This window comes from Bos taurus, chromosome 2 (assembly GCF_002263795.3).
Source record: "Bos taurus isolate L1 Dominette 01449 registration number 42190680 breed Hereford chromosome 2, ARS-UCD2.0, whole genome shotgun sequence".
NCBI lineage: Eukaryota > Metazoa > Chordata > Mammalia > Artiodactyla > Bovidae > Bos > Bos taurus.
This window is the reverse complement of record NC_037329.1, coordinates 95,037,956-95,055,118: the sequence shown is the minus strand read 5'-3', so window position 1 is coordinate 95,055,118 and position 17,163 is coordinate 95,037,956. Positions and strand designations below refer to the sequence as shown.

Below are 17,163 nucleotides of genomic sequence, written 5' to 3'. Positions count from 1 at the left end.
TTGAGTCAGAAAATTTAGCTTCTATTTTAAGCTAAACACTTGCACTTCAGGTCTGCTCAACTTTCAATACCCTTATTTGGTCAATGAATTTGAAGAATGTTCTTTCTTACTTGATTAATTTGTTACTCAACTCATCACTATTTCTATATTTGTATTTTACAGTTTAAAGATATCTAAATTTTATTATGTATACACAGAGGTGGTAAAAAAAAAATAGAACTTTACTGTGTGAACTCCTGAATTGAATTCTAAGACAGATGCAATGTGTGACTTCTCATGGACAATATCATTCCATAGGAGTGGCTGAAAGATTTGTGCAAAAAGAATAGGTGGAGTCACAACAAGTCCCCTATCATCTGGAGAGAGCTGTTGGATCGTGGAGGAAAGGGTTTGCTTTTGGGAGGATATAACGAGTTCCTAGAACATGCCCAGGTATAAAAATTAAGTTGACTTATCTGTCTAAAACATTATTGATTTATTATTGTATTTTTCAAACGTCTTTCTTTATAAGGTATTCTCTCAACTCTCTTTTTACTCTATTTGGGCTTGAAACAAGAACTTTCCATTATAGCCATTTTCAGCTATCCTGGTGTTGATTCTTTTCTTTCCCAATATTTAGCTTTACTATGGTGTCACCTCTAGCATGACAACTGAACTGATGAAGAGAGTTGCTCAAGAAAACCTGGGGACACATATAGAAAAAGAGCTGGAAAAGGAATCCCTGAAAGGTCTTGTTAACCCCTTGCAGGTCTGGATCACCAGGTGGGACCGTCAAATCCCAGGATTTGTGAGACTGGCTTTTTATGTTAGAAAGGAAAAATGATGTGGAATTAATTATATGATGGAAGAATATCTGAATGTCAAGTTTGAGATTTGTATGTAGGTAGAGCACTATTACAGATACACAGCATATGCATATGCACGCTGCTGCTGCTAAGTCGCTTCAGTCGTGTCCGACTCTGCACCACCCCATAGACGGCAGCCCAACAGGCTCTGCCGTCCCTGGGATTCTCCAGGCAAGAACACTGGAGTGGGTTGCCATTTCCTTCTCCAATGCATGAAAGTGAAAAGTGAAAGTGAAGTCGCTCAGTCCTGTCCGACTCTTCGCGGCCCCATGGACTGCTGCCTACCAGGCTCCTCCAGGCAAGAGTGTATATGCATATATATCACCTAATGTAGCCCCATATATGAGTTCTAGAGCTTCCCTGGTGGCTCAGTCAGTAAAGAATCCGCCTGCAATGCAGGAGACCTGGGTTTGATCCCTGAGTCGGGAAGATCCCTTGGAGGAGGAAATGGCTACCGACTCCAGTATTCTTGCCTAGAGAATCCCGTGGACAGAGAAGCCTGGTGGGCTGCAGTCCATGGGGTTACACAGAGTCAGACATAATTCAGTGACTAAATCACCACCATGAGTTCTAGACTACATATAGTTTTAATGTGTATGTAATATGCATGTAATGCACATACATACCGAATCTAAAAGCAGCTTTATAGCAAAGATATTTACTTTGCGTAACTGTCTCCAGCCCTCCTGCCCTCTCTCTGTGTGTCTCTTGCTGTCTGTCCCCATACCATCCTTCCCTTCCCCTTCCTTTCTCCCCTCTCCCCCATCTTCCTGACTGCTGCCTTCTTCCTCTCCCACACATGCTAGCACCGTCCTCATTCTTGGGTCTTCCCGATGCACTCATTCTCTGTAACCTCCCCTCCTCTCGCTCCTGCCCCTTCTTTCTTTTTCTCTTTCTCACTTTCATCACTCTTGCTGTCAGTGCTGGGTGGACACATTCAATGTTTGTCATTGCTTTTTCTCTCTTTCTCTGCACTCTGTCTCTCTCTGTTTCTTTTGCTGTCCATCTTACGATATCTCTCCCTGTCCTTTCCTCACTGCTTAATCTGTCTCTCACACTGCCCTTCTTACTGCTTATGTGTGTATCCTAATATACATACTCAGCTGAAAAATTATTTATTATGAAATATTCAAAACGCTAAAAGAACTGAAAATGATGTAATAACCATACATGAACCAAACACCCAGATTTAATATTTCATCTGCTTTAGATATTTTTAAAGGATTAAAATGGTACAGACGCTCTTGAAAACCCCATTGCAGCTCTCTCCAAATCCAGAATGAAAACCAAAAGTGCCCACATGTATTCCTGAAGTCCCCTAATGATAATGAGGTCATTAGGGCTCTCATTATCAGCCGAGCTATAGAGTACTCAAATACTGGCTGAATTGTGGGTACAGATACATGATACCTTGCCTGTGTTCAACTGAATGACTAATACTTTCACACTTTCAAACATGAAATTACAGTAACATGACAGTTCTTTTAAATTTTGCTTGCTGCCTATTCTGTTTAATTGGAAAAGCCTTATTAACAAGTACACTTCTTACCTTGGGATTGTTTTCCGATAACCAAAACAAGAAGTTAGCAGTGAGAAAGTTTTTGTTTTACTTTTGATTCCTGGCCTTAAAAAAATCTGTGCAGCTGTGTATGTCAATTTAAGATACTAATCAAGTATTAATCCACATGTAGAAAAATACCTATTAAGAATAGAGCCTGAAAAGGAGCCCAAGATTTACCCATTCATAATCTGGTTTTCCATTTTTGTTAGTGCATCATCTCTTGCCTGCTACCATCTAATTCCCATCTTGACAAGTGGTGAAGTGTTTGGACCACAAATGGAAATCAGCATAAACCTATTTGACAATAAACACACAGAAGAAAAACTCATAAGCCACAAACAAGAGGCTGAGGACCTGGCGTCACCCTGCCTCCAGAGTGTGTCCATCTGCACCCAAGCAGAAGAGGCCTTCCATGGGGCCCACGTGATCATCATCCTGGATGACCACGTGGACAAGGAGATAAACAGTCTGGAAGACTGCATTCGAAGCAGAGCTCCTCTGTGTCAGCTCTACGGATCCTTGATTGAGAAAAATGCTCACAATTTTGCCAAAATTATTGTGGGAGGGAAAACCTTTGTGAATCTCAAAACAGCTTTGCTTATGAAATATGCCCCAACCTTTGCCCACAATATTATCGCAGTGGCCTTGGGTGTGGAAGGCCAAGCGAAGGCAGCACTGGCCAGGAAACTGAAAATTACTCCCTCATGTGAGTGAGCTCAAGTTTCCGTGTCTGGTTTTTAACAGATATCCCAGCAGCAGATTCCAGGAAGAACCTGTCCCCTTCTAAAATCAGTCAGGATATCAAAGTATGGAGCAGATGCCAAGAATTTCTGATTGTGTGATTTCAGCATTGTGCAAACATTTTAATTTTTGTTGTTGTTCCGTCACTCAGCTGTGTCCAGCTCTGTTGTGACCCCATGAAATGCACGCTTTTCTGTCCATCACTATCTCCTTGAGTTTTCTCAAACTCATGTCCATTGAGTCAGTGATGCCATCCAACCATCTCATCTTCTGTCACACCCTTCTCCTCTTGTCCTCAATCTTTCCCAGGGGGAAAGATCAGGGGCTTTTCCAATGAGTCACCTCTTTGCATCAGGTGGCCAAAGTATTGAAACTTCAGCTTCAGCATCAGTCCTTCCAGTGAATATTCAGGGTTGATTTCCTTTAGGATTGACTGGTTTGATCTCTTTAGCTTTTATGACTAGCTGATCTTTTAACATCATTATAAAAGTTAAGAAACAAATATTTAATAAGATTCCTATTTTTCAAGTAGTAATTTGAAACTTAATATTCAATTTTTTCCCCAATGAGAATAGTTATCTAAGGTCATCAGTGTTTTTTAAAACATATTCAGGGCTCTGTTAAAATGGTCCCACCCCACTTCCCAGCTGTGTGACTTAGGGCAATCACTTAACCTTACTGTACTTTATTTCCTCACCCATAAAATCAGGATGTGAGTACCACCTACCTCCTAGAATTGATGCCAAGACTCAAAGAGATAGCATTTTAGAAGGGCTTGGAGGAGTGTGTGGCACATGGTAATGGTTTGTAAGGATCAGTTCAGTTCAGTTCAGTCGCTCAGTCATGTCCGACTCTTTGCGACCCCATGAATCGCAGCATGCCAGGCCTCCCCGCCCATCACCAACTCCCGGAGTTCACTGAGACACATCCAGCGAGTCAGTGATGCCATCCAGCCATCTCATCCTCTGTCGTCCCCTTCTCCTCCTGCCCCCAATCCCTCCCAGCATCAGAGTCTTTTCCAATGAGTCAACTCTTCGCATGAGGTGGCCAAAGTACTGGAGTTTCAGCTTTAGCATCATTCCTTCCAAAGAAATCCCAGGGCTGATCTCCTTCAGAATGGACTGGTTGGATCTCCTTGCAGGCCAAGGGACTCTCAAGAGTCTTCTCCAACACCACAGTTCAAAAGCATCAATTCTTCAGCACTCAGCCTTCTTCACAGTCCAACTCTCACATCCATACATGACCACAGGAAAAACCATAGCCTTGACTAGATGAACCTATGTTGGCAAAGTAATGTCTTTGCTTTTGAATATGCTATCTAGGTTGATCATAACTTTCCTTCCAAGGAGTAAGTGTCTTTTAATTTCATGACTGCAGTCACCATCTGCAGTGATATTGGAGCCCAAAAAATGAAAGTCTGACACTGTTTGCACTGTCTCCCATCTATTTCCCATGAAGTGATGGGACCAGATGCCATGATCTTCGTTTTCTGAATGTTGAGCTTTAAGCCAACTTTTTCACTCTCCTCTTTCACTTTTATCAAGAGGCTTTTTAGTTCCTCTTCACTTTCTGCCATAAGGGTGGTGTCATCTGCGTATCTGAGGTTATTGATATTTCTCCCGGCAATCTTGATTCCAGCTTGTGTTTCTTCCAGTCCAGTGTTTCTCATGATGTACTCTGCAGATAAGTTAAATAAACAGGGTGACAATATACAGCCTTGACGTACTCCTTTTCCTATTTGGAACCAGTCTGTTGTTCCATGTCCAGTTCTAACTGTTGCTTCCTGACCTGCATACAAATTTCTCAAGAGGCAGATCAGATCTTTTTTTTTTTTTCTTTTCTGCTTCTCCTGTGCTCCCTTTAAATACAATTCATCTTCTGACTCTGTCTCATCCTCTTATGCTTCTTGAGTCTACCAGCCCAAACAGTACTAGGAACAGAATCTGTTCCTCAGCTTGTGTTTCTTCCAGTCCAGCGTTTCTCATGATGTACTCTGCATATAAGTTAAATAAGCAGGGTGACAATATACAGCCTTGACGTACTCCTTTTCCTATTTGGAACCAGTCTGTTGTTCCATGCCCAGTTCTAACTGTTGCTTCCTGACCTGCATACAGGTTTCTTGAGAAGCAGGTCAGGTGGTGTGGTATTCCCATCTCTTTCAGAATTTTCCACAGTTTGTTGTGATCCACACAGTCAAAGGCTTCGGCATAGTCAATAAAGCAGAAATAGATTTTTTTCTGGAACTCTCTTGCTTTTTCCATGATCCACTGGATGTTGGCAATTTGATCTCTGGTTCCTCTGTCTTTTCTAAAACCAGCTTGAACATCTGGAAGTTCACAGTTCACGTAATGTTGAAGCCTGACTTGGAGAATTTTGAATATTACTTTACTAGTGTGTGAGATGAGTGAAATTGTGCAGTAGTTTGAACATTCTTTGGCATTGCCTTTCTTTAGGATTGGAATGAAAATTGACCTTTTCCAGTCCTGTGGTCACTGCTGTGTTTTCCAAATTTGCTGGCATATTGAGTGCAGCACTTTCACAGCATTATCTTTTAAGATTTGAAATAGCTCCACTGGAATTCTGTCACCTCCACTAGCTTTGTTCATAGTGATGCTTCCTAAGGCCTACTTGACTTTGCATTCCAGGATATCTGGCTCTAGGTGAGTGGTCACACCATCATGATTATCTGTGTCATGAGATCTTTTTTGTATAATTCTTTGTATTCTTGCCACCTCTTCTTAATATCTTCTTCTTCTATTAGGTCCATACCATTTCTGTCCTTTATTGTGCCCATCTTTGCATGAAATATTCCCTTGGTATCTCTAATGTTCTTGAGGAGATCTCTAGTCTTTCCCATTCTATTGTTTTCCTCTATTGCTTTGCACTGATCACTGAGGAAGGCTTTCTTATCTCTCCTTGTTATTCTCTGAAACTCTATATTCAAATGGGTATATCTTCCCTTTTCTCCTTTGCCTTTCGCTTCGTACAAGTGACAGAAAGTCCACTCAAAGAGACAGAAGTCAGACAGAGGGTATTTTTCCACATAACAGTGCAGGGGTAGTTCTTATTTTAGGCATAGCCAGATGCTGGAATTCAAATGATGATGTCAAGCCTGGGTGTGCTCTCACTTGGCTCATCACTCAGCTCGGCTTTCCATAGCTTTGGTCTGATTCTCAGACTGACTTTCTCTAAAAAGTGGCAAAATGGCCCCTGGTATCATCGTTCAATAACCACATGGGGGGAAAAAATACTCTCTTAATTCTTTGTATAAAATCTAGCAGAATATTTTCTCATTGGCTGCGCTTGGACCATGTGTTGTTGTTCAGTCGCTAAGTTGTGTCTGAGTCTTTGCAACCCCATGGACTATAGCACACCAGGCTTCCCTGTCCCTTACCATCTCCCAGAGTTTGCCCAAGTTCATGTCCATTGAATCCGTGGTGCTATCTAACCATCTCATCCTCTGCCACCCTCTTCTCCTTTTGCCTTCAATCTTGGACCATGTGCCCGTCTCCTGATTGGAGATCAGAGATCTGTTCAACTCTTGTGATCAGAATAGGAGATTGGATCAACTGCTGTGATCCAAAATCTGGAATCTAGGTCTCGTACCCATTGATAGACTTGAGGTATGAGAACAGCTTTACCCAAACCAAATGGGCTGAAACTGGGGAGGGGTACCTTAAAGAAAAACTTGTATGCAGTTAAAGAAAAAAAAAAAGAAATGTTAGGGGGAAAAAAAGCAGATGTCCACTGTAACTTTCTCTAGCGTAACTTAAGGCATTTAGAACCATAAAGGGCCTTAAAGCTTACAAGAAAGATTCTTTTTCCTACTGCCTGCCTTTGAACACAACTCTCAGAGTGTGGTAACTGAAACTGCTGGAGCCGTTTTTGGGCCATGAGGGGAGGGCCAAGACAATAACATCTTTGAGCTGCTGAACAAATACCAGTGTCACTGCCTACCTCGACTTATTAATTGAGATAAGTGAACTTCCAGTTAAACTAAGTCAGAAGGACATTCTGTTACTTGAAGCCAACAGCAAACTTAGCTCATACATATGGGAAGAATTCTATCGCCATACTAGCAAGTGGTATGAAATGATAAGAAATTAAGTTTTTAAGCAAATAAGTTGATAAGTAAATGCCTTCTTTCCCCTTGGATACATTTGTAAAAAATCCACAATTATTAGAATCGTATTAAATGCCAATCCCCATTTCTCTCTAACTGCATCCTCTTCTTTTTCTTCGAAGTACGTATCATGTTTTTAGTAGTTATTTTCTCACTCACTCCCCTCCACCCCCAGAATATTGCAGGAATTTGGGCTGATTTGTTTTCTTCTGAGCCTCCCGTCTAAAAGTACCTCCTACATACAAGCTGATTCAGTAACTCTGTGGATTAAGGTGTTCCTCGGGGGTCCTCTTAGTTCAACACCCCCATATTGCAGGAAATGAACGCCATGCAGGGAGTCAAGTGACTTGCCCAAATTTTCATTCCAGTCTAGAATCAAGGACTCATTGTCAGAATCAAAGCAGATAAAAAAAAAATCCTCTTCATGGCAAGCAGAGTGTGATGTTAGGATCACAGCAGGGGTTTCATTTTCAGTAGCAGTTTCACTCAGGGAACATTTCAGTATCTCCTGAATACAGTCATGTGCCCACACCACCCACAACCATTATTAAGAATGGCCAAACCCTGGCGATTAAGGAGATGATCCACATCATTTGCAGAGTTTTAGGGAGCATGAATCTGTCTGTTTTAAAAGGACCAATTGTAAAACAAGCACACAAACAAAGGCTGCAGGCCATTTTTTATGTTATATTATTTTTAAAATTTCTTCACAGGCATCAAAGATGTGATCATTTGGGGTAATATTAGTGGAAATAACTACGTTGATCTGAGAAAAGCCAAGGTTTACAGATATGAGAGTGCTATTTGGGGACCTCCGCACTATTCACGCCCTGTTTTAAGCCTGCTTTTTGACAGGTATGGTATCTCTTTAAGTGAAGTATTCTAACAAGATTGAATAAACATATAATAATTGTTATAATCTTTTAAAAATCATCTTAGAAATCTGTGTACAAAAATAACCTGATTGTTCATACTCAGCCTCATTTATGCTTTCTATTGAAGAAGCAAAGAAAATTCCACAGAATTTCAACCAGTCAGACCCCACCTCCAATTTATTTGATTTTGGAATTATGAATTTTTATATTTCAGATTATCCTTAAAGTGGTTCACATATTCCATTAATGTTATTGCTAAAGCAAACCTATATAAAGTGCTTAACGCAAAGACAGAGATATGTGTTCAAGTCAAAACTAGTTGAAACAAGCTTCGAGAATTAGGAATTCTGGTGAGCAGGTCCAGGCCAAGCTGGGTGCTCAGTCTCAGGAGAGACAGAATCGAGACGCACTAAGAAGCATTGTCTCTGGAGCCAAGCCACCTTGGTTGGAATTCTCATTCAGTCACTTATTAGCTGTGTGACTTTAGAGAAGTTACTTAGTGTCTCTGTGCCCTGATTTTTCCGTGTGCCAACTGGAAACAGTAACAGAGTACGGGCCTTACAGAGTTCCCGAAAAGACGAAATGGATTAAGACAGGCAAGGCCCTCAGAACTGTGCCTGTCACAATCAGCACCACCATCGCAAAAAGAGTGTGGGAAGAAGCAGAGGGAGGGACGCATTTGGAACTTTTTTCTAAACTTTGCGGTACTTTCCCAGGGGTAACACATGCATCTCATCACCCCTTTCTTCCCTTCCCTTCCTTCACCCATGCCTAGAATTTGTGTCCTTGGGCTCACCTTCTTGGAGTACAGTTCCTGCGATTCTACTGAATGGCTCCCTGGCAGGGCCAGCATCTCCTGGAGCTGTTGTGCTGGCTCAGCAGGGACGGCCTTTTCATGCTTGTTCTAGTCTAGCTGGACTATTCCCTGAGTTTTTAAACTTCAGATTATAAAAACTTAAGAATTCCTTACTTCCCAATATGAGGAAGTCAGCATTTCATGATATTTTATTTAAAATGAAAGATACCCCTGACTCTAAGATAGCCTCTACATAGAATACATTCTTTAGATGAAATTGCTCTTGCAGCCTTTGGCCACTCTTCTGTGTTCATATTTATTTTATCATGGTTTTAGCTTGAAACTTTAGGATTCCTTTCTGCCCTGTTTAATTACTTGACTCTTTATGGGATTGAAGAAGTTTGAAGAGGGATTCAGTCATACTTCTGTTTTGTGGAGGTGATTTCTTGTATTTAGATGCACTGACCCAGGGAACATTCTTTTTCATTCCTAGTCCTTTCTCCATTGTAAAGTCGTTTCCTTCTCTCCTCACAGGGAGTGGGTAAACAGAGAGTTTGTGGTAAGTCTTAAAACACTGACTGCCACAGGAAGACAATTCGGAGGCATGTTAGCTGCGCACAGTATAGCCACTACGCTGAAATACTGGTGCCATGGCTCACCCCCGGGGGAGATTGTGTCTCTAGGGGTACTGAGTGAAGGTAAATCTGGTTTTTTTTTGTATCTTATGATGATTAAAAACCTCAATGTATGCCTTGTGCTCCTACTTTTGTGTCCTCACCTGTCTACCTCTTTACAGGTTCTGTGAGCTCTCTGGATTTTCACGATTCTATAATCTTGCATGCATGCGTGCATTCCTTCACTCGTCCATTCAGCAATGCCGCAGTAGTTTGTGTGTATGTGCTGGGAACACACACAGGGAGAAGGCCTGGCTTCTGCCTTTTAGGAAACTCACAGCAGAGAAAAGGAGAGTCATATATGTCAATGAAATCATTCCATTAAGTTTTTCTCACTGTTTCCCAGCTGAAGAAGGGAAAGCAAGTTCAGTTTTCAGTAGGCAGCAGAAAGAATCAAGACAGGCATCATAAAGGAGGGGACACTTCAGAAGTGTCATCTGCAAGTTTGAGTCATGTTTCCCTGACAGACAAGTATGGGAAAAAAAACCTGGGTGCAGGAGCCACAGGAGCAAAGACACAGATGCAAGATACAAAGGGCACAGAAATGTGGAAAGCTTGCTTTCCATCCACAAAAGATGTGTATATATTTTTATATCCTTACTATTTTAATCTGCTAGAAACTATACAGAGCACTTCTGTGTTTAAAATATAGGAAAGAAAGAATAGCTGATGCCCTACCTAGAGCGTAGGCTCTACCTAGAGTATCTCTTACCTTACAGCTTTCCATTCTCCCTGAGCAAAGCCCATTCATTCCCAAAGCTCCAGGCCTGGGTCTCACTGCTGAGCCCTGCCCTATGAACCATTGCCACCTGGATGTCATGTTGTCACTTCAAACTGACATACTCCAAATTAAACCTATTGTCTTGCTCCCCGATGTGATCCACCTCTTGTATCCTTTATGTAACTAATGGAACCATGTTCTTCCCAGTGTTTCAGTGACTATGGTGCAGCTCAAGGAAGTCTCCCCAAATCCTGCAAGTCAGAATTCATGTCTGTCTCTCTTCTGTACTCACATAGCATGTGTTCCTCTATTGGAGAAGATATCACAGCCTGCCTTTATGGATGGGCTGTTAGCCTCATATGTCCTCTCCATTAGAGTTCATCCGCTCTGAGGGCAGGGCCTTGGCTGGGTCTTCTTGTTGCTCCTTCATAGGTAGACACTTAAAGAGTCTTGTTCAATTAAAGTGAAAATGCACAAACATCCCATCCTGTGAATTCAAATCACTGTGTTACCTTTTTAGTGAATTAGGCATTTAAAACCTCACCTTTTTTTGGTAAAAAGTTTAATTAGGAAGTCCCTGGTGTAATTAGGGAAGTGGTTAGTACTCCATGCTTCCATTGCAGGGGGCATGGGTTTGAACCCTGGTCAGGGAACTAAGATTCCACATGGCCAAAAGTTTAATCTCTATAGGAATTCATCAATAAGTGCTCAATGCTGAGGGCAAGTGAGGTGAGAAGCAAGTGATCATTGTGTCCCTGAGACGGTACCACATATATAAGCTCCCACTGCAGTATTCTTGGGCTTCCCTGGTGGCTCAGACAGTAAAGAATCCACCTGCAATGCGGGAGCCCTAGATTTGATCCCTGGATGGGGAAGATCCCCTGGAGGAGGGTATGGCAACCCACTGCAGTATTCTTGCCTGGAGAATCCCCATGGACAGAGGAGCTTGGCGGGCTACAGTCCATGGGGTCGCAAAGAGTTGGACATGACTAAGCACAGCATAGCACAGTGTGTATATGTCAATCCCATCCTTCTAATTTATCCCTCCCCTCTTTCTCTTTGGTAACCATGAGTTGTTTTCTATGAATGTGGGTCTACTTCTGTTTTGTAAATAAGTTCATTTGTATCCATTTTTTTTATGTTTCACATATAAGTGATATCATATGGTATTTATCTTTGTCGTACTTAGTATGATGATCTCTAGGTCCATCCATATTACTGCAAATGGAATTATTTCACTCTTTTTTATGGGTGAGTAGTATTTCGTTATAATACGTTAACACATCTTCTTTATCCAGTCATCTATCAATGGATGTTTAGGTTACTCTTACATCTTGGCTATTGTAAATAGTACTATGAATTTTGGAATGCATATATCTTTTCAAATTAGAGTTTTCTCCACAAACATGCCCAGGAGTGGGATTACAGGATCATATGGTAACTTTAGTTTTTTAAGGAACCTCCACACTGTTCTCCATAGTGACAACATTTTTGATGACTAGAATGGTGTGAATAATTTTCCTACTTGATTGAGGCATGAAAACAGGAGGCATTTTATCTGAAGGTTGCTCAGTTAGTAATAAACATTATCAATCTTTTTATTTGGAGCACATTTAAACTGGGAACTGGAATTGTGAGAAAATCACCAGCTCTCCTTCCCAGTGCCCGCTCCTTGGCTCTGTGATTGCAGTCATAGGTTGAAAGAGCAAAGGCCAGATTGGACAAGTGTCTAGGGCTCAGGGGCTACCTAGAGGCCCAAGGAAAAACTAAGGAAGCAGACAAAAGGAATCCAGACAAGGTGGGAGAGAAGGACTGCATTAGTCCTCGAGGCAGGAGCAGGCCATGTGAACCCAGCAGGGATGAAAGGGATAAAGAAGGAACAGTGAAAGTTTAGGTTCACTATTATCATTAAAAACCATGTCATTTAAAACCATGTCTGTCCTTCTCTACAGTGTCACCAGGAAGCTTTATTTATCCGAGTGCTTTTGTCTTGCTTTGCTTTGTGTTTATTCCCTGCAGGCCAGTTTGGTATTCCTAAAGGGATTGTCTTTTCTATGCCTGTGAAATTTGAGAATGGAACTTGGGTGGTTCTTACAGATCTCAAAAATACAGAAATAAGTCAACAAGTAATGACCAGAATGGCAAATGATCTAATTCAGGTAATGTCAGAATAGCCACAAGGAAACTGACTTTAATAATGGCCTTAAATGGATTCCCCTAGATCAAGGCATATGCTGTTTTACTGTGGTTTCAATTTGCATCTTATTCCTAGGAACAATAGAAGGCCATAAAAGTTTTGAGAAATCAGCAGAAGATCACTACTTATTTGATTGTGTAATTTCTAGTGTGTTAAAGATAGTAGTTGGTTACTTAAATATCCAGAATCAAAGTACATTTCTAGTAAAGAATGATTAGGTTACTAATGTGGTCATTTAATTCTCTGATTACAAAACTTTTTTGCAAAATTTTTCCACAGGAGCAACTTGTTGCACTTGGAGAGTTGGCAAATTTTCAGCCATATCAATCAGGTAATCTATTAGATATGAAATTTTATAGGGCTGCTATTAAAATAGTATTAAAGTATGTGTTAAAACAAAATCACTATTTAAATAAATCTAATCCATATTTCATCACTTTTCAGGTAAATTATTGACAAAATAAACTATAGGTATAGTGTATCCTTTGAAATAAAGTATCTGATAAGAATGCTAAAGAAATCACACCTTTAAAACTTTTCTTCTTTTGCTTGTTTATTTTTGGCTATGCTGGGTCTTTGTGCTGTGTGTGGGCCACTCTCTAGATGCGGTCTGTAGGCTTCTCACTGCAGTGGCTTCTCTTGTTGCGGAGCACAGGCTCTAGGCTTGCAGGCTTCAGTGGTTGCGGCACATAAGCTCAGCAGTTATGATACACGGGCTCAGTTGCCCACGGCATGTGCAATCTTCCTGGACCAGGGATCAAACCCATGTCCCCTGCATTGGCAGGCAGCTTCTTATCCACTGTGCCACCAAGGAAGTCCAAGAAATCACATCTTAATGCCACTACTCCCTATTCTCTTATAAACTTTGTGTATCGTGGTTGTTCTTCAGTCACTAAGTCATGTGCATGTGACCCCATGGACTATAGCCCACCAGGCCCCTCTGTCCCTGGAATCTTACAGGCAAGAATACCAGAGTGGGTTGCCATTTCCTTCTCCAGGGGGTCTTCCCAACCCAGGGACCAAACCCAAGTCTCCTACGTTGGCAGGCGGATTCTAACCATATGTATTAGTTTCCTAGAGCTGCCGTAACAAAGTACCACACATGGGTGGCTTAAAACAACAGAACTTTATTCTCTCATGGTCCTGGAGACCAGGAGACCTAAATCAAGGTGTCAGCAAAGCCACACTCTCTCTCTGAAGGCTCTAGGAAAGAATTCTTCCATGCCTCTTTTACCTTCTGGTGGTGATGATTGGCATTCTTGGCTTGTAGCTGCTTCATACCAGTCTCAGCCATTGTCTTCACAAGTCTGTCTTCCCTCTGTGTGTACCTGTTTCCAGATCTCTCTCGGGAAGAACACCAGTCATTGCCTTGGTTGTTGTTCAGTCCGTCAGTCGTGTCAGACTCTGAGATCCCATGAACTGCAGCATGTCAGGCTTCCCTGTCCTTCACCATCTCTAGGAGTTTGCTCAAATTCATGTCCATTGAGTCAGTGATGCCATCCAACCATCTCATCTTCTGTCACTCCCTTCTTCTCCTGCCTTCCTCCCAGCATTGCCTTGGGAGCCCACCTTAATCCAATTTGACCCCATCTTAACTTGATTATATCTGCTAAAACTGTATATCCAAGGAAGGTCACATTTGCTGATACCAGGGATCAGGAATTCAATATATCTTTTTGTATATTTGTGAAACTCACAATACTTACAATTACCTTTAGGTAACTTTAAAAAATAACTTTCAATAAGCTTAGTTTTCTTATTGATATTTTCTCTAATTGTGAACTCACAAGGAAGTGTTCTCATCTTTCTTTCCTTACAGAAAACCTCATCTGAAATATGCAAATACAAAAATAAATAAATAAATTCACTCAAAGAAAGAGCTTTCATCAAGTGTCTTTTGAGAGCTCAACATCCGTTCCTTCTACCATTGTCGATGGAATGTCGACCATCAGCCAGTGCTAGGAGTTAGAAATATGGGGGTGGATAAGATAGACCCATTCTTGCCTTTTGAAACCTACAGTTCATCAGGGATCATAAATTATACCAAGGGCTATAGCTGTAGTGAATCTCAGAATGAGAAGTACAGTGTGCTGTGAAGGCATTTGCCTGGGGATGTGATCAAAGAAGCTGACACAGGAAAGCATACATCAACGTGTTGGAAAAACTGCAAAAAATACCTTGTGTGGCCAAAGCCCAATGAGATGAAGCTGAGAGAGCGAGTGGAGAAGGGTAGATGAAAGTTGCACAGGCTTCTGGATGAAGAATGACCCAATCAGGTTGTGATCAGTTTGGAAAACAGATTGGAACCAAGGCGAGACTATTTGCAGAAGACAGGTATCAGGAGGATAGCAGAGTGACACAAGGAAGAGACGATTACAGCTAAGGCTGAAGGCTGTAGAATTTTGAAAGACATTTAGGAGGTAGAATTATCAAGACTTGACTATGGATTGGCTCTGGGGAATCTCAGAAGACTCTGACTTCTTTTAGTTAAGTAACTGGGTGGGTTTATCAATATGGGGGAAAAAATGGTAGAGGAACATTATTTGAGAAAGAGAGAGTGTGTGTGCCTGTGTATATTTGTGTGTGTGTGTGTGTTAGGTGAGAGAGGATGTGTGGTGCCAGGGTACAGGAGGAATAAGTTTAGTTGCTTAATTTTGTTTTTTATTTTAATTTTTGTATTAGTTGCTTACATTTTGATTCTGAAATACCTGTGGGGGTATCTCAAATAGATACAACAGATAAGAGAACCACATACTCTCTGGAGCTCATCAGGATCTGCTGCTACTGCTAAGTTGCTTCGGTCATGTCCGACTCTGTGCGACCCCATAGACGGCAGCCCACCAGGCTCCCCTGTCCCTGGGATTCTCCAGGCAAGAATACTGGAGTGGGTTGCCATTTCCTTCTCCAACGCATGAAAGTGAAAAGTGAAAGTGAAGTTGCTGAGTCGTGTCCAACTCTTAGCGACCTCATGGACTGCAGCCTACCAGGCTCCTCCATCCATGGGATTTTCCGGGCAACAGTACTGGAGTGGGGTGCCATTGCCTTCTCCCATCAGGATCTGAACTACATTTATCAAACTGGGAGTTGCTGACTTTATATATATTGGGTTGGCCAGAAAGTTCGGTCGAGTTTTTGTAAGACTTTAAGCTCGAACCAACTTTTTGGCCAATTCAATAGAAGTGAGACCATAAGCATGATGGAGATTGGAGAGAAAGAGAAGTCCTGGAAGAACTTAGCCTTTAATGATTCAGTAGAACAGCTGACAGAGGACTGACTGTAAATGGGGTGATCAGAGAGCGGGACACGCCCTGGAATCTGATGCCATGGAAGACCAAAAGGCATTGTTTTGGGAATGAAGGCTGGTCTGCACTGTGGGATGCTACCAGGGGATCAAATAAAATGAGACCTGTAAAGTTCCCAATGGATGTAGGACACCGAGGACATTCGTGACTTTGATGAGAGCCCAACAGTTTTGTGGAACAGAGAGGCAAAATTGAAACCAGTGTCGGCAGGGAGGACCAAGCCCCAGAAACTACAGACTTGCTGTGGAGCCAGGGTACTGAGTGCTGTGGGCCTGAGGACGTGTGTGCTGAGAACAGAAAAGGGCCCCCGTGAGGACAGGATGGAAGGTCTTTCTGGACAAGGTGGCATCTAAACGAAGTCATGAGAAAAAAGAAGGTGTTAGCTAAGATGGGGGTAAATGGAAGGGTTGGTCCATTCAGAGAGAGCAACAGGCATATACAAAGGCAGAAATATAAGGCAAAAATTTCTGAGAACTGTCAATTCATTTTATCTGTAAAATAAAATTTGAGGTGAAAAGTGTTAGAAAGTGGAAAGGTTACCTAATCTTGTTAAAACCAGTGAAGGACTTTAGGTAGGAGAGGCACAGGAGCAAATTTAAAATTTGAAATGATCACTGTGTTCATAATAGGAAGAATGTATTGGATGGGAGAGAGCGGAAGTAGTAGTAAGACCAGTTTGGGGGCTTTTTTGGCAGGTAGAGTAATTATGAGGGCCCTAACCAAGAAGTGGCCATGAAATGTAGAGAAGGGGCTAGATTTGAAGATATAAAGTTAACAGAACTTTATCATCTGAGATATAGGGTAAGAGAGAGCTTGGGATGGGATGAAGAATGCCCCAACGTGTTTGGCATCTCGACATACGGTGGAGACATTCCTTAAGACAGAACTTCCCAAACCATCAGCCACACATGGGTTGGGACATGGAGCTAGTGATCTCCTTAGCTCCAGAGACTGAATCTGGAGCAACTGGAATCCCCAGGCTGGTTGCCTCTATTGTCTTGGTCATTTTTTATGTGTGCTAAATAATGAAAATTATTGGGAAGCTGTGGTCAAGGTAAGGGCTATAGAAGAAGAAGCAGGTTTTCCAGAGGCATCTGTGTCCAGTGGGTAAGGGACCCATGGTCTCTGGAGGCCAGGAGAGAGATCTGGGCTGGAGATGAGGCTACAGAGTCATCAGTAACTAACTGGTAGTCTTTTAGAAGTTGATAACCATGGCGACCCTGTGGGGAAGGACCTGACTGTTTGAGGAAGGGAGACTTCACTGCTTGGTCTCTCGTGCCTTTTAAATTTCATTCTGCGGGTATGTTTGACACATTCAAAAATATGTG

General features: G+C 41.9%; 1 protein-coding gene across 6 annotated transcripts in view; it reads left to right on the top strand.

The window, feature by feature from the left end:
• The window catches only part of MDH1B (malate dehydrogenase 1B), a 32,510-nt gene that overhangs the window by 9,567 nt on the left and 5,780 nt on the right, over positions 1 to 17,163 (top strand). Inside the window, 8 exon segments of one of the 6 annotated variants that reach the window (NM_001083452.1) lie at positions 298 to 432; positions 620 to 762; positions 2,616 to 3,112; positions 7,984 to 8,125; positions 9,476 to 9,639; positions 12,356 to 12,495; positions 12,813 to 12,864; positions 14,353 to 14,406. In NM_001083452.1, the coding sequence (NP_001076921.1) occupies positions 298 to 432; positions 620 to 762; positions 2,616 to 3,112; positions 7,984 to 8,125; positions 9,476 to 9,639; positions 12,356 to 12,495; positions 12,813 to 12,864; positions 14,353 to 14,366 (1,287 nt within the window). In that variant the 3' untranslated portion in view covers positions 14,367 to 14,406. 6 annotated transcript variants of the gene reach the window in all.